General features: G+C 41.7%; 2 protein-coding genes across 6 annotated transcripts in view; one reads left to right on the top strand and one right to left on the bottom strand.

Annotated features, from left to right (window-relative positions):
- Positions 1-2312: 2312 nt before the first annotated feature.
- On the top strand, positions 2313-5040 carry CUNH3orf80 (chromosome unknown C3orf80 homolog). Its single transcript, XM_027113849.1, has one exon. It carries the CDS (start codon positions 2313-2315, stop codon positions 3048-3050), a length of 738 nt encoding a protein of 245 aa, XP_026969650.1. The 3' UTR covers positions 3051-5040.
- An 18182-nt stretch (positions 5041-23222) lies between these two features.
- IFT80 (intraflagellar transport 80) overlaps positions 23223-27691 on the bottom strand; it is a 107814-nt gene continuing 103345 nt past the window's right edge. For all 5 annotated transcript variants that reach the window (XM_027112969.1, XM_027113013.1, XM_027113004.1 and 2 more), the window contains one exon: positions 23223-23666. In XM_027112969.1, the coding sequence (XP_026968770.1) occupies positions 23556-23666 (111 nt within the window). In that variant the 3' untranslated portion in view covers positions 23223-23555. The remainder of the gene's footprint in view (positions 23667-27691) is intronic.

Here is a 27691-nt window from a genome sequence, read left to right as displayed (position 1 = left end):
ACTCTCTTCAAATTTCTGTTTAGAAATTATACAAATTAAATGCTGTTTGTTAAGTAACTTCAAAATAACAATAAGCAGGACACTTTCACTTATGCATCATCAACTGTACAACTTCCCCTTTACTTTCGCCATTGCTCCTACTATGACTAGCAGAAATCCTAAAAGATCAGACAATAAAAACCCAAAGAGGTCTTCACATTTTTTTCAATTTCATACTCAAAGTCCATCTCAATCTGTGAACTGCTTTCATCTTTGAGACTGTTTGAAACCCATTAATTTTATTCCTCCTTTGGGAAAGTAAGAACAAGCCATGATCGCAGAGGAAACTGCCATTTCTTTCCCTCTGTGGAATCTCCTTTACTGTACTCCATTTAGCAGTGGCTAGGACTGCAGACCTGGGTTTATTCCATGCTCGGGAGGAATCATTTATTTCTCCATAATGCTGAGCACCTAGCAGAGTTCCTTGAATATAGAAAACGTTCAATGCAAATTTGGCAAAAGAATGGGTGAATGAAAGAATAATACAATTTTCATTGTTTTAAAATGCATCATTTCCACCCTGTTATCTTACTACAGTTTGAAACCCCTTGTCAGTCAGTCTTTACAAAATAGCTTTTAGGCCTCCCTACAGAGAAACAGATGATGGCACAGAGAAATATTGTGGCTTTAGGAGAGCTTAGAAAGAAGGACCTGTGCTCAACTAAGCTTCACGTGAAGTAGTTTTGTCTGAGTGACACTTTGGAGATTCTCCAGGAGGAGGAAGGATTATTTTGGAGTGTGAGGCAAAGTCAGAAACTCCCAGCAGCAGAAATATTTCAAATGTTTTCATTCAGGCGGGGCAATGACCTGTCTAAATCAAACCAGCACCCCTAACCTTGTTCCATAAGGCTATTAGGGAAATACAGTGTGACTTCCTCTGAGAGAAATCTTTGCCTTTAACCTGACCTACCGTTGAGCCTTGTGTGTCTCTATATCATTCCTTTGCTTTTATTTTTTTCTCTCTGTGACTATGGAATTTCTCATTTGGTCAAGTGTTTAAGGGGTGAGGGAATTAATAAATCCTAATCCTACAAAGATGACTGTTTCAGTCTGCCTTAATAAAAGCAAAGTTTCCTGGTGCTCTAAGGCCACCACCCAGCAGATGCGCCTGTGTCAGGGACCGCGTAACTGCCGTCCCTCCCACGTGTGCCAAGGAGCTTAACCACAGAGCGGTGACTACTTGCCTCCATGTGCTAAATGGGAGCACAGATTCCCTTTAAGGCAAACTTTGCAAACAAGAGTAACCTTGAAAAAGACCCTTTAGATGCAGATCAATGCTCAGGAACGTTGCCAACCACTTACACTCCCCTTTGACACTTCACAGATGTGTTACTTACGCTGGAGAAGAGGCCTCCTTCTACCCCAAACCCAAATCCCTGCTGTCCCTTGAGCTCAGTGGGGGCTTGTCGGATGAGCCCCTGGGGAAATATGCACACCTTCTCTCCTTCGTCAACTCGGGTCACTTTGGCGGAGTCCTCCCTGCCCCTCTGGGAATACTTCCGTGGTGTTGTGACCTTAGCCTCTCCGGAGAATTCTCTATCTGTTCTGGAGGTCTCCTGTGGGTACCGGATTTCAGCCCCCTGGATCTGCCTGAAAGCAGAACCACCCGGCGGTCTCCAACCCCCCCAAGCTCTGGGACTGCTGCGGGGCTGCGCTAGCCATTAATGGCCATCATCCATTTTTAATCAGAAAGATCACAAGAAGGATGGTAAGCGAATCCCAGTCGCAAGTCAATTTAAATAACATTCCTGGGGAAATCCAATCACTTAAAACTGAAACACCTACGCGAGCAAGAGCCCCCGCCCGAGTGGCGGGGAAGAGCGAGACGGCCGACTTAATCAAGATCAGGGGGCTCCCAGGCTTAGCGCAGAGCGTTAACCCTTCCAGCCCCGGAGGGTGCCAAGGGGGGCTTGGAAGAGCGCGGCCGGCCGGGGCCAAGATGCCCACGGCAGCGCCACGCAGGCTGCCCCTGCCATCTTGGGCGGTTCCGGACGCCCTGCGCCCGGCCTGGGCGGCTGGGCGCGCGGGGTTAAGGTCAGAAGCTCAGGAGGCTGTTCAGGCGCGGGAAGCGGCCGCCTCCCGCAGCCTCGGCGCGCCTTGGGCTCCTCCTTCCGCCCAAGCGTGGCCAAGTGAGGACTGCTTCGGCCGCAGGTAGCAGAGGCAAGGGAGGCGGCGCGCGGGACCCGAGCGGAGCGCCCGGGGAGGGACTGACGGACACGCGGACTGACGGATACCCCCGCGCCCCCGGACCTTAGTAACGGTACGCGCGGGCCATGTGGGGACCCGGGGTCACGGCCGAGGGCCTGTCGGTGGCGCCGGCGCCGCCACCGCTGCTGCTGCTGCTGCTACTGCTGGCGCTGGCGCTGGTGGCGCCCTCGCGGGGCGGCGGGGGCTGCGCGGAGCTGGCGTGCGGCGAGCGGGAGCGCTGCTGCGACGCGGCCAACGCCACCGCGGTGCGCTGCTGCAAGCTGCCGCTGCACGCTTTCCTCGACAACGTGGGCTGGTTCGTCCGCAAGCTCTCCGGGCTACTCATCCTGCTGGTGCTCTTCGCCATCGGCTACTTCTTGCAGCGCATCATTTGCCCCAGCCCACGCAGGTACCCGCGCGGGCAGGCGCGGCCGGGGCCACCGGGGGGCGCCGGGCAGCCGGGGGCCGCGGGGCCGCCCGACGACGACGACGACGACTCGCCCGCGCTGCTGCGGGACGAGGCGGCCGCCGGCTCTCAAGACTCGCTGCTGGACAGTGGAGGCGGTGGCCGGGGCCGGGCAGGCGGCGGGCGCTTGGCCCCTTCCTGCGCCTCGGAGCACGAGCTGCGCGTAGTCTCGCCGGTCTTCCTGCAGCTGCCCAGCTACGAGGAGGTCAAGTACCTGCCAACCTACGAGGAGTCCATGCGGCTGCAGCAGTTCAGTCCCGGGGAGGTCGTGTTGCCCGTGTCGGTGCTCGGCCGCCCGCGAGGTGGAGGCGCCGGGGAGTCCGACGGCGGCGCCGAGCGCCGCTTCCCGCTCATCTGAGCGCCCGGGGCCTTGCGAGGACCACGCGGACAGAACCAGGCCGGGGGCTACGGGTGGGACGCAAGGCCGGGGTGGCCGCGGCCGCCGCCGCCAGTTGCCTCAGACCCCGCCTGTCGCCCGGAGACTGGGTTGGGGCCATCCCCACCCCCGCCTCCCCCGGGATGTTAAGTTTCCCTACGTTTCATTCGGTTCAAGGAAACGTTAGGCAAGCGCGGCGGGGGCGACAGCAGCAGACGAGGCCAGAGCGCAACTTTGGAGAACGTCCCCGCCCTAAGCCTCGCCTCGGCTTGAGTTCACTTGTAAGTGCCTGCTTCCCGAATCAGAGAACATATGAGCTTCGGGGGAAGGGCAGTAACCTTTAGGGATGAAGCGAGAGGGACGCAGTTGCACTCCTTTCCCTCTCGCCTGGACAGGTCAAGGTCTCCCAGCATGGGCGGAGGGCGAGGAGGTGAGCCATGACTGGAGACTGATGCGCGCGGGTCTGGGAGAGCAGCACCTAGGTATGGTCGAATCCCTCCCTTGCGGAGAACCCAAGAAAACCCTTCCGTGTCTTCCTGGCCAAGCACAGTCACAGTTCACAGATTGGTGGGGGGAGAGCCGTGATATCCGGTTAGTTGCCGTACTTATGCAGCAATTACGCGTATCCAGGACCATACTCGTAATAAGGTACAGTTGAACTTTTGATTTTTCAATAACTGAGAAGATATTTATATTTATTTGTCCTTTATTTTTATATTTTTACCATGTATTAAATAAACGCATTCGGAGGGTATCTCCACAGTTAATGACAAGATAATCATCTTAGCACCTTTTTTAGGCCTTAATGGCCCAGAAATTGTCTACACTGTATCATTACTGTTTAATAAAATGTTGGACATTATTTCATTTACAATGGGAAAAAGAAGAGGCATGGTCAAACGAGAAAACATATGTGATTAAAAACATGAAGGATACCTTATTTTCACTATTTAAGAAGAATATATTTTATTTTTAGTACTGTGGCATAATATATAACTTTTTATAATAACCATACATTATGTATGTAGTCAAGGTCATAGTTATATGTAAAAAGCATTGATACATGTATGCCATACCACGAAGCATGATGTCACGCACTTTTCCCTCCATTTTCCATTTGGAATACACTTCACAACATTATGCGAAGAATAATTTGTTGTGACTTGTGACTTTTGTTTAAAGCCATAATTGTGCAGTAAGGTACTACAGAAGGATTCAACCTATCTAAAGAAAAAAACGTGTCGTTGTATCAGTTCTACCATTCTGTGAAATGTCCTTTAAGCAAATGGTAATATAAAGTAATATATTAAAATGCATTATGTATAATGTACATATGCATATCGTCTGTGTACAGTAAACACATTGTATATCATATAATTATTCCAGTTTGTGATTATCAAGAAAGAAAAAGAAGGAAAACAAATACAAAAGGTCTCTCTTGGGGAAGGATGAGTATTACACTGAGAAAAATTACACAGTGGACCTCACACGTGTATCTAGACAAGTTGTTCTTATGATTGAAAAGTTCTGACAATCCTGAGAAATCTTAAAATATCTGAATTGTATTAGAAGAAAATGATTTGATTACTTTAAACTTTTTAAAGCTGATTGAAAAAGCCTGACAGTTCTAAGAAATCTTAAGATGTCTGAATTGTAAGAGAAGAGAATGGTTTACTCTAAACTTCTAAAAGCTAATGACCCTGTCATTAAAGAGAACCATTTGAAGTGTATTAAAACAGAAAACATTAAAATCTTTCTCTGTGCAAACTGTATTAGATGTGTGACTATATGGTAATGTATTAAAATATGAAATGTGTGTCTTTATCATTTAAAAGCAATTTTAAGCTGTGAATTGGCGAAAGCATCAGCAGTTGAGACTATATCAACTTTTTTGAGAATGGTACAGGATTTAATGAAATCACATTATATTGAATAATCACAAATGTTAATGTTACTCAAACACTACATTTTAATTACATGTGGCTGTCAGTACCACCCACTGTTCAGACAAACCGGAAGGTTGCCTTATTCCTTTAAATGATTTATTCTTTGAGGGTACACTGTTTTAGACACTTTTAAAAACTCACCCATATCTGAAACATCTAACTGAATATCCAAGTACCAGTATATAAAGTATATCCTCTATGTTGTTACTACCAACATCTAGAAGTGTACAACAAAATCTTGTGAAAATACACTTAAAATATGAACCAAGATGTTTTCCTTGTACCAGCTATGGAACACTTCTCTCCCTAAAATTCAGAATGTCTATAATGTGACACCAATCATGCAATGGAATTCTACTAAATTTTAAAGTTACAACAAGTTTTACACTTGTTTTTTTCCTACACATCACACAAGCTTTTATTCACATCCCCCAGTTCAATAAAAAATGAGTTTACTTTGGTTTTTTCCTTATAATTCATTGATTTACCAAGCATGATTCTGTTCAGGCATAATTTTGTCGGGGGGGCGGAATCCTGAAAAGCTATTTTTATTAGTGATAAATTAACATATCTCAGGGCAATACACACACATATGTAACATACCATATTAATACACACAGAACCCATGTGTTCACAACAGTAGAATACCTGGATAGAAACATTTTTAAAGCACTAACGGCAATATCTTGGTGGTCAGTTTTATAGATTTCACCTGGAAGTTATTTATTACATAGAACTAGTAGAAAATAGAAATGTAGATAATAGTTTTATTCTTTTACCTGAAAATAAATCATGATGAGATGCTGATTTTACTTATTTTTAATATTCTATATATAGTATAGAATGCAGGTGTAGCTATATGGATACAGACATATCTATATAGATATATAGTCTGTGACTGATATCTTTTGCAGGGCTGCTACATACCATATCTTAAACAAAGCCACCTGGAAATGCCAGGTTCTCCAGTACTAACGAACTTTTGCTCCTGGTTTTCAGTTATCAAACTAATTCACATACTAAAACATTTCAAACATTTTTATTTTCATTGACTTCTCATGAGTAGGGAAGTAATGGCCCTGGATATGTTAAGAATCCATCTGGAATGAGAGAAAACATGATTGATTTTCTAAATCGTGTGTGTATATATATATAATCACCAGTTGCTTAAAAGCAATTTGTAATGGTGTTGTTCAGTATCATAACCAAGAGGAAAATGTCTTCTTGAGATATAATGATAGTTTTAAGAGGCCATTAATTGCCACATTCTGCAAATGTGGGTGTGCTCCAGCCATGGAAAATGGCATTGGCAATTATGCCAAAGGGCATGAGGTGTACTATATAAGGAAAACAAGATTCAATTGTGAAGGCCAAAGGGAACATTAAGGAAATGGCCTCAACAGTTTAAAAGGCAATATGGTAAGTATCTTAATGTTGTACTTTTTGTATATAGTTTCTCTCAAGTGGAATTAATAAAGGAAACAATCCAGAGCTGAAACTGATATGTTATACACATGAGGTGGTGTTGAGATTTATACTATATTTTTATATACTATACTATTATAGTATATACTATATTCTGTATTGACTTGTAAAAATTTTGTGAATCATAATTAATTTGGATTTCCACACTAAGAGAAACAATGAGTTGTTTTATTTTGAACAACCCAGCATTAACCATCTCTCCAAAAGTGTAAGTTACAGACAACCAATCAATAATAGAATATTTGACAAGTTTATGTCTGACCTCACTGGTTTACAATTTATTTTTTCATTCATTCTCCTTTCATCCGTTGGTGAAAAGGCTAATAAGTGGTAGGCTAAGGGAAAGTATTTTGTCAACCAAAGATTAAATCAAGTAACCAGCTAATTGCAAGAAATTAAGACATCTTTTCTTCCATAGGGGTAGAAAGGATGTCTTCATTATGTTTTTAAAATTTTGCCTATAAAATAATTAAATGTCAAATAAAACCAATACTTTGATTATACTTAAATACATATAGAACCTAATTTTATTTATTTATTTATTCTCTTTTACCTGCAGAATTCACTTTTAATTTTATGGCAAAAATTATTCTATGGAGGATATTTAGGCTTGCCTTTAAACTAAAGGTTATTACTTTTTATCTCTCCTAGCTAAGCACCTGCATTGTCTTGATATCTTATAGTTCTTATTTTCTTTCTTTGTGTGTTGTTCTTATCCTGCTTTGGATTTTCAGTAGATATTTTCTCCCAAACTCATCGTTTAGAACTCCAGGTTAATCTTTGCTGGAATTTAATATCACTCTGGTTATGCCTTGGCTTTTTGCACAAAGTTTCTTCTTTTGGTAAAACAGTATCTTCCAAAGTGTTTATTTTGTGTTCTATTCGCATGTGACTTCTGTAGTTTTCCAGTTTTGAATGAGGTAATTTTTCCTTTTCATCCACTAAATGACTGTAAACGTATCTGTTTGTTCTTATCTACAGAATTTTCTCTGTCACACTGGGGCAGAGATCAAATCTTTGCATCTTTTTAGCAAAGACTTATTTTTTCCAGATTTCAAACACAATAAATCTTTATTTACCTCTTTGTCTTATTGCTGCCTCTTTGTTGGCTACATTTGTTTCATCAGACAAAGGATTAGAATCTTGCAGATTTGCTCCTGTTTTATTCTGGTTTTGTGAATTTTCTCTTCTGTATTGACCAAAGATTTTACCACATCAAAATTAATTTTTGATTATTTTCCTGGATACTAAAAGTATCTTCTCTTCACTCTAGATTTCACTTTTCTCTTGCAAACTCTTCACTGGTTTGTCACCACGTGCATAACCCTTGTTGAAATGGCCAAGCTATCAGATTCCTGTAAATTTACACCAGTTTTACTTCTTCCTCTGATGTTACAGTCTCTGTCTTTTGTTTCGTAGCTCCATCTTCAGAGTTTTTCTCTTGGAAACTTCACAGTATTCTTTTCATCTTTCTTTATCTGAATCTTTTTTTTTTTTTTAAGAAGATATTGGGGGTAGGAGTTTATTAATTATTTATTTTTGCTGTGTTGGGTCTTCGTTTTTCTGTGCAAGGGCTTTCTCTAGCTGTGGCAAGCAGGGGCCACTCTTCATCGCGGTGCGCGGGCCTCTCACTATCGCGGCCTCTCTTGTTGCGGAGCACGGGCTCCAGACGCGCAAGCTCAGTAGTTGTGGCTCACGGGCCTAGTTGCTCCACAGCATGTGGGATCCTCCCAGACCAGGGCTCGAACCCGTGTCCCCTGCATTAGCATGCAGGTTCTCAACCACTGCGCCACCAGGGAAGCCCTATCTGAATCTTTTCTGTTAATATAAGCAACTGAGACTTGAGTTCTGTATCAGTTCTGTATCTGTGTCTGGGATATAGGGACATTCCCTGACTCAGCTTTTCTTGAAAATCAAGCTCATATTTCTTTACATTTATCTCTCTTTGCACATTCTCTTTTGACTAGGCAAATGTTTAGTTTTTTTTAATCTTTTTTGTTTCTTAGGATAGATCTTGTTCTTTGACTATCTTGAATGTTCTTTGGCTACATGTCTTCAGTTTCAGAGGCATTAGTTTTAGCTTCATATTCACAAGGCTTACAAGAGGAGTTTTCTTGACTGAGATCTCCTGGTCCAGCCTTATTTTTGTTCACTGAATCAAACATTTCCTCAAATCCACTATAGTCCACTTCCAAACAGCATGTCTTCTGCTTCGATTCTGCCATAAGTGTTTGCATTCCAAGAAGTCTTCAACTGCATTTTTCTTTTTTCTTGATGTTTTCAATCAAGTACTGATAACTATTGTCTCCAGGTTTTCTTTTGATGTTTTATTATTTTTTTAAAATATATTATCTATTTATTTTGGCTGCACTGGGTCTTAGTTGTGGCATGCAGACTCTTAGTTGTGGCATGCATGAGAGATCTAGTTCCCTGACCAGGGATCGAACCCGCACCCCCTGTATTGGGAGCGCAGAGTCTTACCCACTGGACCACCAGGGAAGTCCCTCTTTTGGTGTTTGAAGAAAAAGTTTTGTATGGCCTTCTACATTTTCTTTTGTTTGAAAAACATGTACACTCTGTATGTTCTAATATTTTTTCTATTACTCGGTTTTCTTGAGTAGTATTTTTCACATCTAAAAACCTACAGATGTTTTGGTTTTCCTTGTAATTCCCCTGATATATCTGACTCCTTCCTAAGGGTTTCCTGTGAACAAGATTTTAAAATTTGGAGTTTCCCTAAGTATTGTAATGTCTGCCAGATTTTCTACTGCATGTGCCTCAGGAGTTTTCTTAGGTTTCTTCATGCCTGTAGAATGGAACATGCCTGTAGAATGTGAATGGAACCTGTCCATTCACATATCTGCTTTGGAGTTGTCCTGAGGTTAGTGAGAAGAGTCGCACTGTATTACAGTTTTGCAAATTGTAGAAGACCTGTCAAGTCTTCTACTTGGTTTCCCTTTTCTTTAGGAGTTTTGTCTGTTGGTGCCTGTTGGGTTTTCCATGGGTTCAGTCTTTTCCACAGAAGTTCTCAGAAATTTCTTAATTGTTGTCAGGAGTTCAGCTGATTCACCTTTCTCCCTGGGAACTGTCCCGAATATATTATTGTCTTATCTTCTGGGTCCACAATTTGCTGTGAAGTTTTCATAGGGCCGTAGGTTCCTGTTGGGTCTTCCACTGGTTCTGCCCTTTCTTTAAGCATCCTAAACAATCTTTTTTTTTTTTTTTTTTTTAAACCTGTGACGTTTTCACCTTTTCTACATTTCCACTGGGGGGATAGGGAGTTCCTGTTGCTTTCACTCTCTGGTTGTATTGCGCCTCTGGTGTTTGTGTAAACTCTTGATGCCTATCAGATAGATCTTCTTCCACGGAATCTGCATTTTCCCTCAGTTGTTCCCAGTGGTCTCCTGAATATTCTTAGATGTTCTACTGGTTCTGGTTTGTGCTTTGGAGTGTTCCTAAGCATTTTGTGAACATCACCACCATTTATTTATTCCTCTGGTTCTTCTGGTGTTTACAGGTGCTCTCTGAGAGCTGCCGGGTCTTTCATTAATTCTTGTTGTATTTTAGATGTCCTCAGCACTCCCGTGAGGATGCTGAGGGTGTTTGCTGGGTCTAATGTATGCTTTGGCATGCTCCTAAGCCTTCTGTGGACATTACCTCTATTTATTTGTCCCTGTTTCTTTTGGTGTGCGCGGGAGCTCTCGGACACCTGCCGAGTCTTCCGCAGATTCTACCTTTTCTTCACGCGCTTTCAGCAGTATCCCGAGGACTGCTGGCATTTCCAGAGGTTCCCGATCCTGCTCCGGAGTGCACCTAAGCTTTTTGTGGACACACATCTGTCATCGGTCTATAATTAATCATTTCATAAGTTAATTCCTGAAATTTATAGTGCTATGTTTGAGTTCCGGCAATTCATCTTGATAAGTTACATATCATTATTTCTAGCAAGCTCTGTTTTAAAATTTGGTAGCAATTCACATTGTAGTCTTTCTTCCAAAGAATAAAATGTAAGCATGTACACAGCTTTAGATATAAGCTTGGCAGTTGCTTTGGGGGTGACAGTTTTCATTTGCTATCATGATGATTGTCACAGTAATAACTGTAATTCATTGAATGCTTCCATATGCCAAGCACTGTGCTAGGCATTTTATGTGTATTATCTCATTTGAAATTCATAAAAGGAGTAACTAAGGATTATTAGTTCCATTTCACAGATGAGGAAGGTGCAGCCCAGAGAGGCTGAGTGGTGTGTCCAAAGTCACATGGCTGATATGTGGAAGATCCAGGGGGCAGATCCAGCCTGTCTGACTCCAGAGCTGGGACTTTCAACCATTAATCTTCTCAGCATGTTCTTGACCCTGTGGAATATCTTATCATTAGAGCTATGGCTTAGCTGCATATCATCATATGGCATCACTTTCTTTTTTTCACAAGTGAATAAGTAGCTACTGTTATTTGCTGTTTAAAGGAATTATTATTGGGGCTTCCCAGGTGGCACAGTGGTTGAGAGTCCACCTGACGATGCAGGGGGACACGGGTTCGTGCCCCGGTCCGGGAAGATCCCACATGCCGCGGAGCGGCTGGGGCTGTGAGCCATGGCCACTGAGCCTGCGCGTCCGGAGCCTGTGCTCCGCAACGGGAGAGGCCACAACAGTGAGAGGCCCGCGTACCGCAAAAGAAAAAAAAGGAATTATTATTAAAAGTACAGTAGAATCTGGGCCGGGAATCTTTAATGACTCAACAATTATTTGTGGGCATGCAGAAATGTTTCATGGATAAAACCTGAAAACGGTCAACAAAAGCAACTCAGATACCAGTTTTTTCCATTTCATTCAGCCAGTTCCTTCAGTGGCAAGTGTGCCTCCTTTCTGGTCTGGCTTCACTAACTTTAAAAATTCAAAAACACTTCTTTAAAACAGCTGGTAAATTGTTTCCAATATTTAGAAAAAGAAACAGATTTTTGTATGCTCAGCATAAAATGAGAACCATAGAGGCTAACACTACAACTAAGTACCCAGTGCCAGCTAATATCAAAACAGGGACAAAAATAGCTTCCTAAATGAAGATTTTGTTTGTGTTCTTGTGGTAGAGTATGATTGTTAAGACTTCATGAAGAATAACAGTGGTTTAGAGTGTGACTGCCTGGGTGACTCGCTGGACTCTAGATTTACTAGTTATGTGACTGTGAGCAAACTGCTTACCTTCTCTAAGCCTATTTTCTCATCTGTAAAGTGGGGAGAGATGGTTGTAATGAATATTAAGGTAATGTATAGAAAGCACTTAACACTGTGCCTGGGCCATAACAATGTATGCAGGTGCGAGTGCACACATATTGGTTGACACTGGGTTGTTGATAAACTTGTGGAAATTCAAAAACTTTTCTAGTTAATCATGGACATTAATGATTTTTTTTTTTTTTTTTTTTGCGGTACGTGGGCCTCTCTCACTGTTGTGGCCTCTCCCGTTGTGTAGCACAGGCTCCGGACGCGCAGGCTCAGCGGCCATGGCTCACGGGCCCAGCCGCTCCGCGGCATGTGGGATCTTCCCGGACCGGGGCACGAACCCGTGTCCTCTGCATCGGCAGGCGGACTCTCAACCACTGCGCCACCAGGGAAGCCCGACATTAATGATTTGAATTGAGAATAGAAACATTTAGGATGGAGCTAGAGATGATCATACTAAGTGGAGTAAGTCAGACAGAGAAAGACAAATATCATATGATATCACTTATATGTGGAATCTAAAAAATGATCCAAATGAACTTATTTAAAAAACAGAAACAGACTCACAGGCATAGAAAACAAACTTATGGTTACCAAAGGGGAAGGGGGATGTGGGATAAATTAGGAGTCTGGGATGAGCAGATACAAACTACTATATATAAAGTAAATAAACAAGTTCTACTGTATAGCACAAGGAACTATATCCAATATCTTGTAATACCCTATAATGGAAAAGAATCTGAAAAAGAATATATACATACATATATATCACTTTGCTGTATATCTGAAACATTGTAAATCAACTAGTCCTCAGTAAAAAAAAAAAAAAGTATAGAAACATTTTAAAGAAAAACAGAAATTACCTTTAAAAAGAAAAACAAAACTGCCGGTCTTAATGACTGGTTTTGGTTGAGATGATACACTGTGGGTGAAAGCCTGGGTGGGATAAGTAAGAGAGGACAGAGAGGGGCTTCCCTGGTGGCGCAGTGGTTGAGAGTCCGCCTGCTGATGCAGGGGACACTGGTTCGTGCCCCGGTCCGGGAAGATCCCACATGCCGCGGAGCAGCTGGGCCCGTGAGCCATGGCCACTGAGCCTGCGCGTCCGGGGCCTGTGCTCCGCAACGGGAGAGGCCACAACAGTGAGAGGCCCGTGTACCGAAAAACAAAAAACAGATGAATGGATAAAACAATTGTGATATATATTTATATATATTCCATTATATATATATATATTATATATATATATATAATGGAATATTATTCAACCATAAAAAAGAAGGAAATCTTCCTATTTGTGATAATACGGATGGATTTTGAAGGCATTATGCGAAATGAAATACAGACACTGTATGACAGAGAAAGATACTATATGTTCTCACTCATATGTGGAATCTAAAAAGGTCAAACTCATCAATACAGAGAACAGATTGGTGATTGCCAAAGAGAGGCCGGGGTGGGGTGGTAGAGTGGGTGAAGGTGGTTAAAGATACAAACTTCCATTTATAACTTAAATAAGCTCCGGGGATCTAATGTACAGCATGGTGACTATAGTTAGCAATACTGTGCTTTATAATTTAAAGTTGCTATGTGTGGTGATGGCTGTGACCTAGACTTATTGTGGTGATTTTTTCACAATATATACAGATATCAAAGCATTATGCTGTACACCTAAACCTAATATAACGTTATATGTCAATATATTTCAATTGGGAAAAAAATGCATTTCCCAAGAAGCAGTGGGTGGCATAGATTCTAGGACCAGGTTCTCGAGGCTTCTGACCCCAGATCCAAATTTTATTAGGGCTGTGTTTCCAACTGAATTGCTTAACCTCTCTGTCCCCCGAATTCTACTTCTGAAAAGGAAGCTAAAAGTAATACATCAGAGGGTAAAGCTCTTAGAGTCTGGCACCCAGTGAAGACTACATATGAGGTGGTTGGTGTTACCACTGTGAATGGATTTGAGAGAGAGTCAAGGTTGAGTGGCAGCCATGAAAAAAGTTTTCTTCACTGAGCTTTGAGGAGCCTCTGAATTCCAGAATGTGTCAGAAGCAGACCTTTAGCAGAATTCAGGAGCCTCTGAATTCCAGAATGTGTCAAAAGCCCTAAAATGTACATAGCTTTGATTCGGCAGTTCCCCCACTGGGAATCTATCCCATGGAAACAATCAAGGCCCTGTGCAAAATAGGATTACAGAGATATCCGTCAAAGCACTGGTCTAATGGTGAAGTATTGAAAATTACCTAATTATCCAATAGTAGGACACTGATTAAATAAACTATGCTCCATTCATACAAAGGGATATTCTTCAACCTTTAAAATGATGTGATAAGACATGTATTAATATGGGCATATGTTTATGATATATGTCATTAAGTGAAAAGAACTAGCAATAAAATAATATAAACACACACACACTGGAGAAAATTCAGGTTTTTTTTTTTAATATTTTATTTTTTGGCCTCGCCACGTGGCTTGTGGAATCATACTCCCTCGACCAGGGATCTAACCCGGGCTCCGGCTGTGAAGGCGCCAAGTCCTAACCACTGGACCACCAGGGAATTCCCGGAAATTCAGTTTTTAAATCCATCTTTTATGCCATTACACTGAGATATGCCAACAAATGTATAGAAACTTCCAGCATTTTTTGCTTAAATTTTCAATTACTCCAGTAATAACAAATACATGTTCTTTTTTAAAAAAGAAAAGAAAACGTTATGGCAAAGTCCCCTCTAACACCCCTGCTCTCTCAATTCCCAGAACACTCCTCCAATATCTTTTCAGAATATTCTCTGTGTATTTTTACTACACATAGATGTATTCATAGTAAATATATATATAGTTCTATTTTGCGCTTACTGTTTTTGTTTCTATGCAATTTTATCACATGTGTGGCTTCGTGTAACCACCACTACAATCAAGATACAGAACTGTGCCATCACCTCAGAGCTTTCTGGTGCCACCCTTTATAGCCCTATAGCCACACACACCCTCCCTCTCACTAATCCTTAACCCCTGACATCTCTTAATCTGTTCTGCATATCTGTATTTTGTTATTTCAAGAATGTTATATAGGGCTTCCCTGGTGGCACAGTGGTTGAGAGTCTGCCTGCCGATGCAGGGGACACGGGTTCGTGCCCCGGTCTGGGAAGATTCCACATGCCACGGAGCGGCTGGGCGCGTGAGCCACGGCCGCTGAGCCTGTGCGTCCGGAGCCTGTGATCCTCAACGGGAGAGGCCGCAACAGTGAGAGGCCCGCGTACCGCAAAAAAAAAAAAAAAGAATGTTATATAAATGGAAGCATACAGTATATAACCTTTTGAGATTGTTTTTTTTTTTTTCACCTAGCATAATTCTCTAGAGATCTACTCAAGTTGTGTGTAGCATTAATTTTCTTTTAACAACTGAATAGCTTTCCATGATATAAATGTACCACAGGGACTTCCCTGGTGGCACAGTGGTTAAGAATCCGCCTGTCAATGCAGGGGACACGGGTTCGAGCCCTGGTCCGGGAAGATGCCACATGCCTCAGAGCAACTAAGCCCGTGCGCCACAACTACTGAGCCTGTGTTCTAGAGCCCGTTCTCCGCAACAAGAGAAGCCACCGCAATGAGAAAGAGTAGCCGCTGCTTGCCGCAACTAGAGTCGTATGGTTCGTGCATGATTAGTTTTGCAAGAAACTGCCATACTCCTTTCATTAGTGGCTATACCATTTTTATATTCCCATGGGCAATATATGAGTGATCCAGTGTGTCTGCATCCTTGCCAGCATTTGGTGTTATCACCAATTTCTATTTTAGCTATTCTGATTGTTGTAGCTTTAATTTGCAATTCCCTATTGGCTAAGATTTTGAACGTCTTTTCACGTGCATAATTTTCCATCTGCATATCCTCTTTGGTAAAATGTCTGTTCGTGTCTCTTGCCCATTTTCTAATTGGATTGTTTTTTACTGTTCGGATTTGACAATTCTTTACATATTCTAGTGCAAGTCCTTTGTCAGATATGTGGTTTGCGTATTTTTTTCCACTCAGTCACTTTTTAAGAGTCAATTTTTGTTTTTACCAAAGTGATACATGCACATATTTAAGTAAGCAAATAGCTCTCTGAGGCTTGTTGTGAAAAACAGTGGGAATGGACTCCTTCTCAATTTCCCTCTCCCCAAAAGCAACCACTTTCAGCCCTTTTAGCTGGCTCTTTTAATTTTTACTGCCATCTCACTAAATAAACTGTTTATTATTTGCTGATTTGGTTTTTTTTAAGCATTATCTATTGCCTTTCCACTATGAAAAATGAAGATTTAGTTCTTTTTTCAAACTTTCGTCTATCCCCATCCAACACATGCACCCCAATCCCTCCAAAACAAATCTACGATCTCATTCCACAATTCTAAATCCAAAAAATGTTTCATAATTGACCCAAACTGAACTCATTTGGCAGCAAAACCTGATGAGAAACTACTTCTAATCTTTATTCATATTGTTTAATGTAAATGTCCCTATGCTGCACTGCAGGAATATGTTTGATTAGGAAGTGTTAGCTGAGACCCTTCTGGGGTTGTTCTGTAATAAATGATCTATGAGCTGTATTACCAAAAAAAAAAAAAAAATTTAATATCCACTATAATTTGTAAACAAATTTGAATTCTGAAACATTTGGCCCAAGGGTTTCAGATATGGGGTTGTGGATCTGAATAATTATAATTTGGTTAGATAAGTATTCAGTGTTTACATTTTTCTGACTACGTAAATAAATTCTATGCACAAGTAAGCCATATTCTGAGCGATGATAACTATTAATGTCAAAACATGTGGAACTACTTTTGTCGATGAGCACATTTTAAATTGGGTTAAAGAGGGATGACATAAGCTCATTTAATAGGAATTTTATTTGGTGATTTTCCTGTATGTTATTTAGCAGAAATCGAAATTGAGCATCACTTTCCTTGTAGTGTTTGCGCAAATGGCACCTTCTCAGTGACACCCTCTCATACACTCTATTGAAAATCACATCCCCGCCCCCCCATCATTTTTATCTCCTTTGTGCTTTGTCTCTACTCATTTATATCTAAAATACTGTATGTTTTTTGCTTATTTGCTTACAGTCTGTCTCCTTCCCATCAAAATGTCAGCTTCACCAGAGGGCAGGAATATTTCTCTGTTTTGCTCATTACAAGGCCTCTGTCACCTAGAACAGTACCCAGGCCACAGTAGGTGCTCAAGAGTGATTTGTTTAATAAATGAAGTTTGCCATTTAAAATGAAGGTAGTCATCAAGAATGGGGAAAAAATATTTTTATTCTGGGACGACAAGTGCCACAAAAAGGAATTTTGTTGACTTAATTACAATTTTTAAATTATAACTATTTTTCTAACAGTTTTGACTGAATAATATCACTGGACTTAAAAGATAAAAACTTTAGTTTCATTGCAAATACTATCTAGTATTTTCTTTTAAGTCAAAGACAAATTCATTATAGTCCTGAATCCATTCACATAATCCTTTTTAGGATTACATTTTGTGACACAGATAGCTAATCAGAACCGGTAGCAGGTACAGAAAAAAATTACATTTTGTGCATTTCATTGTGCATATTTTCATCTACATTAAAAACACAGAAAACGAAGAGAAATTAATATTATGTTAATGGCAGATATTGAAAGGCAGGGGAGAAAACACAGGAAAATTGGCAGTAGATTCTACTATTATGGGTATATAAAAATTCTAATTTAATTATCTAGCACATTGTAAATATTACTTAATCTCTATTTGATTACATTCTAGCATTTAACGCTAGACATGTGGATACTTAAGGAAAGGCAAAATAAGAAATATACTAGGGGCTTCCCTGGTGGTGCAGTGATTGAGAGTCCGCCTGCCGATGCAGGGGACACGGGTTCGTGCCCCGGTCCGGGAAGATCCCACATGCCGCGGAGTGGCTGGGCCCATGAGCCATGGCCACTGAGCCTGCGCGTCCGGAGCCTGTGCTCCGCAACGGGAGAGGCCACAACAGTGAGAGGCCCGCGTACTGCAAAAAAAAAAAAAAAAAGAAAGTGGGAAAGACAGATGGGAGAATCGAGGGACTCATTCCAGTGGCGTGGAAATACTCCATCGGGGTGGAAATCTTTTCATGGTTATTAAGAAATGGGAAGAATAAAAAGGACATAGGTGGAATCGAAACAAAAGACTTAATACAGCTCTACTGAAATTTGGGAGGACCTCCTGCTAGACCTTCAACATTAAAGGTCCTCCCAAAGCTTGCTTTATTTTTCGCAATTTGGAGGAATTTTTAAAACTGCAAGGCAAAGATTACAATGAGAAACTCATCCTGAAAATACCTGAAGTAATAGGGAGATTAATCCAGATAAAGATTGATAAAAGGGCCTCAGTCCCTTGGCTCAACCCTTCACTGGGGACCAAAAGCCTTATGCACGTGAGTAAAATGGTTAGAAGGTGGGGAGGTTTCGGGGGCACTTGACCTGGGAGCCCTGTGCACTATAGTACCAAAATCTGTTGGTAAAGTTCTAATGGGAGGCAAAGTATATTGAGAGGATACTGAAATGCAGTACTTTAATCCCATCAGGTGAACGAGTTTAGACGAAGTGGTTATGACTTTTTTACCTGAATGTATTATGGGGATGGATATTGCATCTGACTGGGGAATATTTCCCCTACGTAGTATTGTAATACAGAAGACATGTAAACCCTTCCTTCAAGTCACGTGCTAAATGGGAATGAATAAGATTGCCCGAGCCCACACTTCATAGAAGCCGGATTGCTTGTCTGGACAAATCCTCTGTACAATAGCTGTGTATGGAGTGTAACTGTGGTTTATGGCAAAAGCCTGTACGCACCTCCCAGCAATGACTACTGGAATTGTGGACTAGAAAATTTCCATCTGAGGGGCAATTAGTAGCTTGCCACCAGACATTAACTGGAAATGCCCATGTGACTGAAAGGCATAAAATAATCTTGCAACCTGAAATACCCATGATGTCTGGTGATGTCAGAGAAATGCTCTAATGAAGAAGGCAGTGCTCAGAAGAGTTCTATAATAAAATAGACACGGTTTGTACAGGAACATGCTACGGGGGAATGAAGTGTATCCACGAGTGGGTAGACTCTCTTCCCCAGGACTGACTTTGGAACCATGTGAGGAGCTGCCAGATTCTATGGTCACTTGGACAGTGCCCTATAAACAGCTCTCAACTGACCAACAAAGAGCTGCTTGGTTTATGGATGGCAGTTTCAACATGAACAGACAACATTCTGTTTGGAAGGCCATCACTCTGATGGAAAAAGATAAAAACAAATCAGCTTGGTGAACTGCACTGCATGCTGTTTACCCTTATGTTTGGGTCTTCACCAACTCATGGGCAGTGGCCAATGACCTGGCCATGTGGTCAGGCAGGACAATGGAAGATTGGCCTATTGGGAGGCCAATGGAAACAGGGCATGGCTCTATGGAAATCATTATAGGAATTTGAGGGGTGCATTAACGTAGGCCACGTCAACGCCATCAGAAGGCGATTAGAATCGACAAGCAGATACCCTAGTGTGCTCACTTGATGTAGCCACCTGGGTCTGTGAAACGGGTGGACACTGGGGATGGGGGGTGGGCTGCAGCAATGCAGAGATGGGCTCAATCTAGACGTATTCCTCTGGTATCCTCTGAGTCACAAAATGCCAACAAGAACTGTCCTGTCTGCCAACAAGAGACACAGAGACTACAGCTGGCTCTGGGGCAGATTCCCGAGGGGGAGTCCTTGCCCAGAGCTGGCAAGTCAGGCTGATGCCGGTAGCCCTGGGGGACGGCAAGTGGATCCTGACAAGAATAGCTCTGACTCTGGACTGGGCTTTGCTTACCCAGGGGTAGATGCAAATGATCGGAGTACTGCAAGAGAACTGGAACAGAAGATATGGCACTGATTTGGACCACTGCGTCACATTTCTTCAGACCAAGGAACGCTATTTACAGACCATTGTGTCCAACAACAGGCAGAGAGATATCTTCCTCGGAGTAACAGTTTGGTAAAGAATTAGAATGAGCAATCAAAACACTGATTGTCTAAAAGGCGGGAGATAGGGAATTCCCTGGCGGTCCAGTGGTTGAGACTTGGCGCTTTCACTGCCAGGGGCCCGGGTTCGATCCCTAGTCGGGGAACTAAGATCCCACAAGATGAGCAGTGCAGCCAATAAAGAAAAAAAAAACAAAGAAACAGCAAAAAAAACCCAGACATTTATAAAAAAAAAAAATGGGAGGAGAGAGAGGCATGAAAGGCTGGTTTACGTGTCCTCACGAATCTGTGCTCACAGTCAACGTGAGCGGGGCTGAGGGACTGTTCTCACTGGACAAATTCCTCTGCTTTTCTGAATGTGGGGATGAGGGGGTGGGTGAGGGTGCTGGTGTGACAACTCTACTGTTTTCTCTCTTTCCCGTATCACCTTACCTTTCTTCTGCCTACTTGAGGCAGTGGTCCCTGGACCAAGGATGCAACTATATTGCTGGAAGCAGGGATGATTCCTAAGCAACGAGATCCTTTTTTTCCTAAGGGCCTGACGGGATGGGTTGCACTTTCATTCCATCGGGCAATACTGGGGCTAACAGTGAATACAGTTATCCAAGTGCCTATTGGAAGAAACAGCCCACTAACCCTGTACCTGTGTAACCCTATCTTACGTGGATGGGAGTGGACAGAGCGGGAGGCACTTGGCTAGACTCTTACTGCTGCCTGTGATCTAGACCAGCACAGTGGCTGAACCTAATGTTCCTTCCAAGGTGAAAAGGTTTGGGTACAAACAGAAGAAATAGTAAGTAGCCAAGGGTAAATGAACAATGACTGAGTTATACAATGAGAGAATTCCAATGGTAATGCTTGGAAGGAAGCTCAGAGCAAGAAATGATATTGTCTCTTAAGTCTAATTATACCAAATGCCTGACAGTGTGAAGTCATATATTGCTGAGACCACTCCTGCTTTTGAATCTGACAAGATGGAGTGGAAACCCTGAGATATCCCATCATATGACATGACGATGGATTGGGCTGATTATCTGAGACTGGATGAGACTCCAGGAAATGTGTCAGTATCTTTGATTCTTATTTTTCAGATTACATCTACCATAATGTGATGTGTTAAAACACTGGCATTATTGAAAAGATAATGCCAATATTGATCATCAGATGTATTAGGGGGGCTTCCCTGGTGGTGCAGTGGTTGAGAGTCCACCTGCCGATGCAGGGGACACGGGTTCGTGCCCTGGTCCAGGAGGATCCCACATGCTGTGAAGCGGCTGGGCCTGTGAGCCGTGGCCGCTGAGCCTGCGCGTCTGCGTCAGGAGCCTGTGCTCCGCAACGGGAGAGGCCACAGCAGCGAGAGGCCCGCGTAACACACACACACACAAAAAAAAAAAATGTATTGGGAAATTGAGTTTAATAGGTTCCTATCCTTACTCCACATTGACTCCTCCAAGTGTTGCTGTATCTGTTATGCTCAGTCAGGTATGTTCCTTTTGCTATAAAAGATCCCATGATCAAAGACCAGGGAGTAGCCTATGATATATAAAGGATGTATCTGGTCTTGGGGAGGGGGGCTGGTAAAGAGCTTCCTAAACCCTTGGAATTTCCAGAGAGACAGGAGTATCTTTGTTATGCTAATGAGTGGGGGTGGCTAGAGAACTTCAGGATGAGGGCTGGTCACCACGTGATTAGAGGGCTAAAACTTTCAGCCACCTGACCTCCAGGGAGAGGAAGGGAGCTGGCCATTGAGTTCAATCTCATAGCCCATGATTTAATCAACTGTGCCTACATAATAAAACTCTTGATACAAAATTCAGGACAGCCAAGTCCTGGGGGAGCCTCCTAGTTGGTGAACATATTGATGTGCTGGGAGGATGACGTGCCGGGGTTCCACGAGGAGGAGACGGCATGGAAGCTCTGTGTCTCCCACTTCCCCCCAGATCTCTCCTTCCTCCTAGACCCTGCTCTATGCATCTCTTCCATTTGGCTGTTCCTAAGTTGTATCTTTTACAATAAAATTGTAATAGAAAATGTTTCAGTGAGCTTGGTGAATCATTCTAGTGAATTATCAAACCTAAAGGGAGGTGGTAAGAACCCACACATTTGGAGCCAAGTCGGAGAGATGTGGGTATCCTGGGGTCCCCACTGGCGACTGGCAACTGAAATAAGGGCAGTCTAGCTGAGGATTTTTCCCTTTAACTTGTGCGACCTACACTAACTCTGGGTAGTGTCAGAATTGAATTGAATGGTAGGGCACCTAGCTGGTTATCAGAGAATTGGTAGAATGCAGACACATTTCATTACATTTTTTCTTTTTAAATTGTAGTAAAATAAACATAATATAAAGTTTACTCTTTTGACCATCTTTTTTTAAACTTTCTATTGTCATATAACATAATATAGAAAACATATATAAACGTATAAGTACAACTTATAAGTAAACCCCTCAATCATATTTCACAAACTGACACAACTTTGTACCCGGCATCTGGATGAAGAACCGAACATTCCAACATTCCAGTAAGAAAAAGGAATATGTTGAAAAGATAGGAACATTTTCATTAAAAAAAAAACTAGATATATTAATTAAAATGGGGGTGAGAGAGGTAATCACTTTCCCATGCATATGCCTATGCCCACTCTATAATACACCATTTCCAAAAATGGCTTCATGGAAGAATTTCTAAGGATTATTTGTGTCAATGTTAAAAAGCTTTGTGGTAATAATAGTTTGGGGACATACTGAATTAAGGCTAGTCAAACAGATTGATAATTTAAGGAAATTTTCACAAATTCAGACTCTAGGGCCTAGTGCCTAAACATTCTCGAGTCAGAAAAGGAATGAGGAAAATATTTCTTGCCCATTCTAGATATATTTCTAAAATTATGGTAAACATATGTAACAAAATTTACCATTTTAACCATTTTGAAGTGTACAATTCAGTGGCATTAAGTACATTTCCAATGTTGGGCAACCATCACCACTATCCATTTCCACAACTCATTCATGCCAGACAGGAATTCTGAACTTATTAAACAATAGCTCCCCAATTTTCCCTCCCACAGTCCCTAGCAACCACTATTCATTCACCTTTCTGACTCAGTGAACTCGCCTATTTTTGGTATCTCATGTCAGTGGGATCATACAATGTGTGACCTTTTGTGTCTGGCTTATTTCACTTAGCATAGTATTTTCAAGGTTCATCCATGTTGTAGCACGTATCAGAATTTCATTCTCTTTAAAGGCTGGATAATATTCCACTGTGTGTAAATACCACATATTGTTTATCCATTCATCTGTTGATGGCCGTCTTTTTTTGCCCACCATTTTGCTATTGTGAATACTGCTGCTATGAACATTGGTATACAAGTATATGTATTATTTTATACTTTCATAAGTCAAGCTTCATTTTTTGTTGTTGTATAAATAAACTTTTGGAGCACTTTACAATTGAGATCAAATAGAAATTAATGATGACATACATTTGAAAGAGTCCAATGTTTTATTATCAGCATTAATATTGTTCATACTGAAGATTCAGGGATAAAATAATGGACAGAAAACTGGAATGTAAGCAATACTACATAGATGCATCATAAATATATAGGATGTTTTGCTAATTATTGGACTAAAAATATAAAAGATGAAATTACATCAATTATTTTGTGCTTAGTCTTTCTGAATATTCTTTTGGTATTAAATACACAGCGAGTGCTTATACTTAGAGATTCTGCCTTTTTTTAAGCAAGGAGAACAAGCTTATCCTTGGTTCATCAGAATCAGTTTCAAAAGGTAAAACTTCTTAAAGGTAAGCATGGCATTTAGTGCATAAGACCAATATTCTTGCTGGGCTGGCTGCTTGAGGATCGCTCTCGTTCTTTAGTAATTTCCATCTCAATTTTGGCTTTGATTTTTTCCCAATCTATTTCAAGCTGCAGTAGAAGAAAAGAAGAAACATGCATATATAGTATAAGACATTTTTGTTTAATGCAGAGTAACTAAGAGTAAACAAAAACAGAACGCATGACTTCCAAAACATTTGAGAAAAAAGAGGGCAGGAAAGAAAAGTTAAGAAGAGATAATGCTCCCCTCAAAATGAAATAGCGTTAAGAATAAGACCTAATAGAACAATTATCACAATAAAAAGCAAAGACTCTCATTGTGATAGCAAAGACCAAAATCTGGTTGTAGCTATTTATAAAAGGCACATCTAAACTGTCCCATGGAGCCTTGGGATTCTGCTCCGGTGCCTCAGCTTCGAGGAGGTAGGAGCGAGTGAAGATGGACTGCTCTCCTCCGAACAAGGGGGAGAATGAACTGGGCTCCGTTTTTGAAACAGTAGGCCATGTTTCAAATGGGTCAACTCTTCACTGCTTTTATACTGACGTTTCCATTAGGAGCCTACCTATGGAGAAAGATAGGGGAGCATCTGCTTTCCCAGAGCATACTCTGCAAAAGGGGCTCCTTCACAACTCTTAAAATAATATGAAGACTTGGTGGTAAGAAAATGACGAGGGCTTCCCTGGTGGCACAGTGGTTAAGAATCCGCCTGCCAATACAGGGGACACGGGTTCAAACCCTGGTCCAGGAAGATCCCACATACCGCGGAGCAACTAAGCCCGTGTGCCACAACTACCAAGCCTGTGCTCTAGAGCCTGCGAGCCACAACTACTGAGCTTGCACGCCACAACTACTGAAGTCCGTGCGCCTAGAGCCCGTGCTCCACAGCAAGAGAAACCACCGCAGTGAGAAGCCCGCACACTGCAACAAAGAGTAGCGCCCGCTCGCTGCAACTAGAGAAAGCCCGCGCACAGCAACGAAGACCCAACGTAGCCAAAAATAAATAAATAAAATAAATAAATTTATGAAGAAAATGGTGACAAGATATTAGAGGAAGTAGTGCGAAAGCAAGGCTGAAAGACACATAAAAAGAATAACTGAAAAGTGATAATATTTTTATCTGTTTTCAGCCAACCACCAGACCCCGCCAAAATCCAGCCCTGCCCCTCCACTAAATCAACAGACATAGTGTTAGGAATGGACTCTGCTCTGAATTCAATAAACAATTTCTTTAGGAAAAAGCCTTCTACTATTTTTAAAAGTTTGGATGTCACTAATTAAGGAATGTGCGTCCTCTCAGGCAAGACATGGGGAAAGCTGGGTCCTGCCTAACACTCACTCTGATTTACTTTGAAATAAACCCAAACTCCTGAGACTGAGCCCAAAGTGAATAGGTTTTCACCTCCATGTAGGGGAGCTGAGTGGAATAAGCAGTATTAAAGCAGACTGCGTTACTACTTGCTGCCTGAACAGATTTACCTTAAGTAACTGAGACTAATTTAACCTTAACAGGACTTCACGCCTCTTTTATTTTGTGTTGGAAGTAGGAAGAATTAAGTATTTGGTTCTTTTTTATTCCAATATCCTTTCTCTAAATTCCTGTGAAGTAATTTATGGATATATTTTAGATAATCATTCCATATACTTGTCTATAATACATAAAATTGATGAATTAAAAGAATCCCTTTACTCATAAAAGATGAAAGTCTGTGCTCAGATGCAAGTGACAGCTTATCAAAAGGCAGAGCAAATGTTAGGTTATTTGAAAGACTCATTTTTCAATCAGGTCAGAACTTGATGTTTTTAAATGGCAAAACAACTCGTCTAAGAAAACATTTGCAAAGAGAAAGACAAAACTTGATGAGTGCCTTGGCCTTCTTCCAGGCTTAAATTGACCTACATATGTTCTTCAAATCAATCACAATAAAACCATATATTGATGATACACTAAACAACTGTTGCTCAGCTGCACCAGAAGTGCATCAAGCAGATTGATGACATCTATATTAGTTACTTGTTATAGTACAAATGAGGGTGTCAGTTGACAGCTATCCTACTGAAAATAAATGTTTCACTTTCACTCTGGCATTTGTCCAGTTTTAGAACAATGTTCTCCTGATAATTTAGTCTCTGGAATAGAGTATTTTTAATAGTGAGTTTTAGATAAGGATGTACTCATGACAGCTGTCAAGTGACTTCTACACTAAAACACATCCTTTTCTAGTCTAGGGAGTGTTAATACTACTTGGCGCTTCTTATTCTAGTCCCTAGTTGGTCAATTCTTCTTATTCACATAATAATAATTTTAAAATCATAGCAAATGGCTCTCCATCCTCTACCCCATCTCTCTTACTCTCAGCCGAAAATCAGCTTCCTACTTTACAGAGAATATAGTGGCCATCAGGCATGAATTCACTTAATTTCCTTCCTTTCATAAAAGTAGGGTATCCATCCTTATCTCGTTCCCTTCTGTCTCAGGGCAACCTCTTCACATAAGTCCCTGATCTCGTCTTCTTTGACTCCTCTAGGACATCGGCCTTCAATTATTACCTACATATTTCAATTTCCTTCTCTTCACTGGCTGCCTCTCATCATCCTTCCCTCTGTATTCTGTCTCCCTACAAGCTACCACCTTCATTCTTCTTTTCATTCCTGACTCTCATCCTCTCCCCAGACCACTGTAGTATGACTGTGTTCCCACTACACCTCAGAAGCTTTTCACTAACTCCACCATTAAGTGTTTTAATCCCTCATCCTATACACCTTCTCTATACGACTCAATTGCTCATTCAACGAATATTTAATGCTCACTCTATGCCCAGGATTGCTCTAGGAGCAAGGATTTAGCAGTGAACAAAAAGATAAAAATCACTGTCTTCATAGAAAGATAAACAAAGACAAGTAAGAGTGGTAAAAGTTTTGGAAACAGGGGAGGGAGATAGCGCGGGGGTGGAGTTGGGGGGGGGGGATGGGTGTTGTATTTCAAACAGAGTGATCAGAGAAGGCCTCCCTGAGAAGCTGACGTGAAGACCTGATGATGAGTGAGTGACTCTCTGGGTGTATCTGGGGAACAGCATACTAACAGACAGAGGGAAGAAAAAGGTCCTGATGTAGGAGCATCCCCTGGACCTGGCTGACCACCGCTCTTTGAAATATCTCTCTCAGTACAATATTGTTCTCTTCTGGTTTCTGCTCTCTTTTCTAAATGTCCTCAGTCTTTTGTTTTTCTTTTTCTTTTTCTCCTATATCCTTCCCCTCAGTAACCTCTTCACTGTTAGTATTCACTGGGGTTCCAACCACAGCTTTTTCATACTTTCCCTAGGAGATCTCCTCAACTCTCATAGCTTCAACTATTCCTAAATGGTCATGACCATAAATTTATTTCTCTAGCCCTGATTCTTCCTTTATCAACACCCTTTGATGTTCACATTGGTATTTCCAACTGCCCACTAGACATCTCTGCCTAGATAGGGGCCACCCCACAGGGATTTCAAACTCAAAACAATGGCCTATTTTCATGTATTCAAACTCAAAAGGTCCAAAACTCATATATGCTCATGTTCCTCTACCAGTCACCAACACTAGGAATGTTGAAGTTGTTCTCAAATGTCTTGCCTTACCTCACCACCTCTCCTACCACCCCCAACCACAATGTTCTATTAATTTTACTGCTACTTTTTCTTACATTAATCCTACAGTCTCCATCTCCTGCTGAGATTATTACAGTAACCTCCTAACTGGTCTCCTAGTCACCACCCTTACCTCTAATCCATCTTCCACATCAGAAGTTATCTTTCAGGTCATTTCCTTGATTACAAACCTCCAAGTCTTTGCACTGCCTCCATTATAAGGTCTGCCTCCATTATAAGGTCTATTATAAGTCTTAACAGCGTTAAGACTCTTTAATGTCTGGTCCCATCAATATTCCAGCCACCCAGTACCCAGCACCCAGGACCCAGGGCAGTCGCTCTGTACTCCTTCACCATTCTTTCAAGATTCCATGCATTTGCTCTTATTATCATATCCTTTAACTGACTGACAAAATCCTACTCAAGGTAATTCCATGGAATAAACAAATAAATTTTAAAAATGAAAACTAACAAATACAAAGTATACA

The sequence above is a fragment of the Aethalodelphis obliquidens genome, unplaced genomic scaffold (assembly GCF_003676395.1).
Source record: "Aethalodelphis obliquidens isolate GAN/ISIS:26980383/991018 unplaced genomic scaffold, ASM367639v1 scaffold1, whole genome shotgun sequence".
Classification (NCBI taxonomy): domain Eukaryota; kingdom Metazoa; phylum Chordata; class Mammalia; order Artiodactyla; family Delphinidae; genus Aethalodelphis; species Aethalodelphis obliquidens.
Note: the sequence above shows the minus strand (reverse complement) of the source record. Positions and strands in the feature narration are given on the sequence as shown.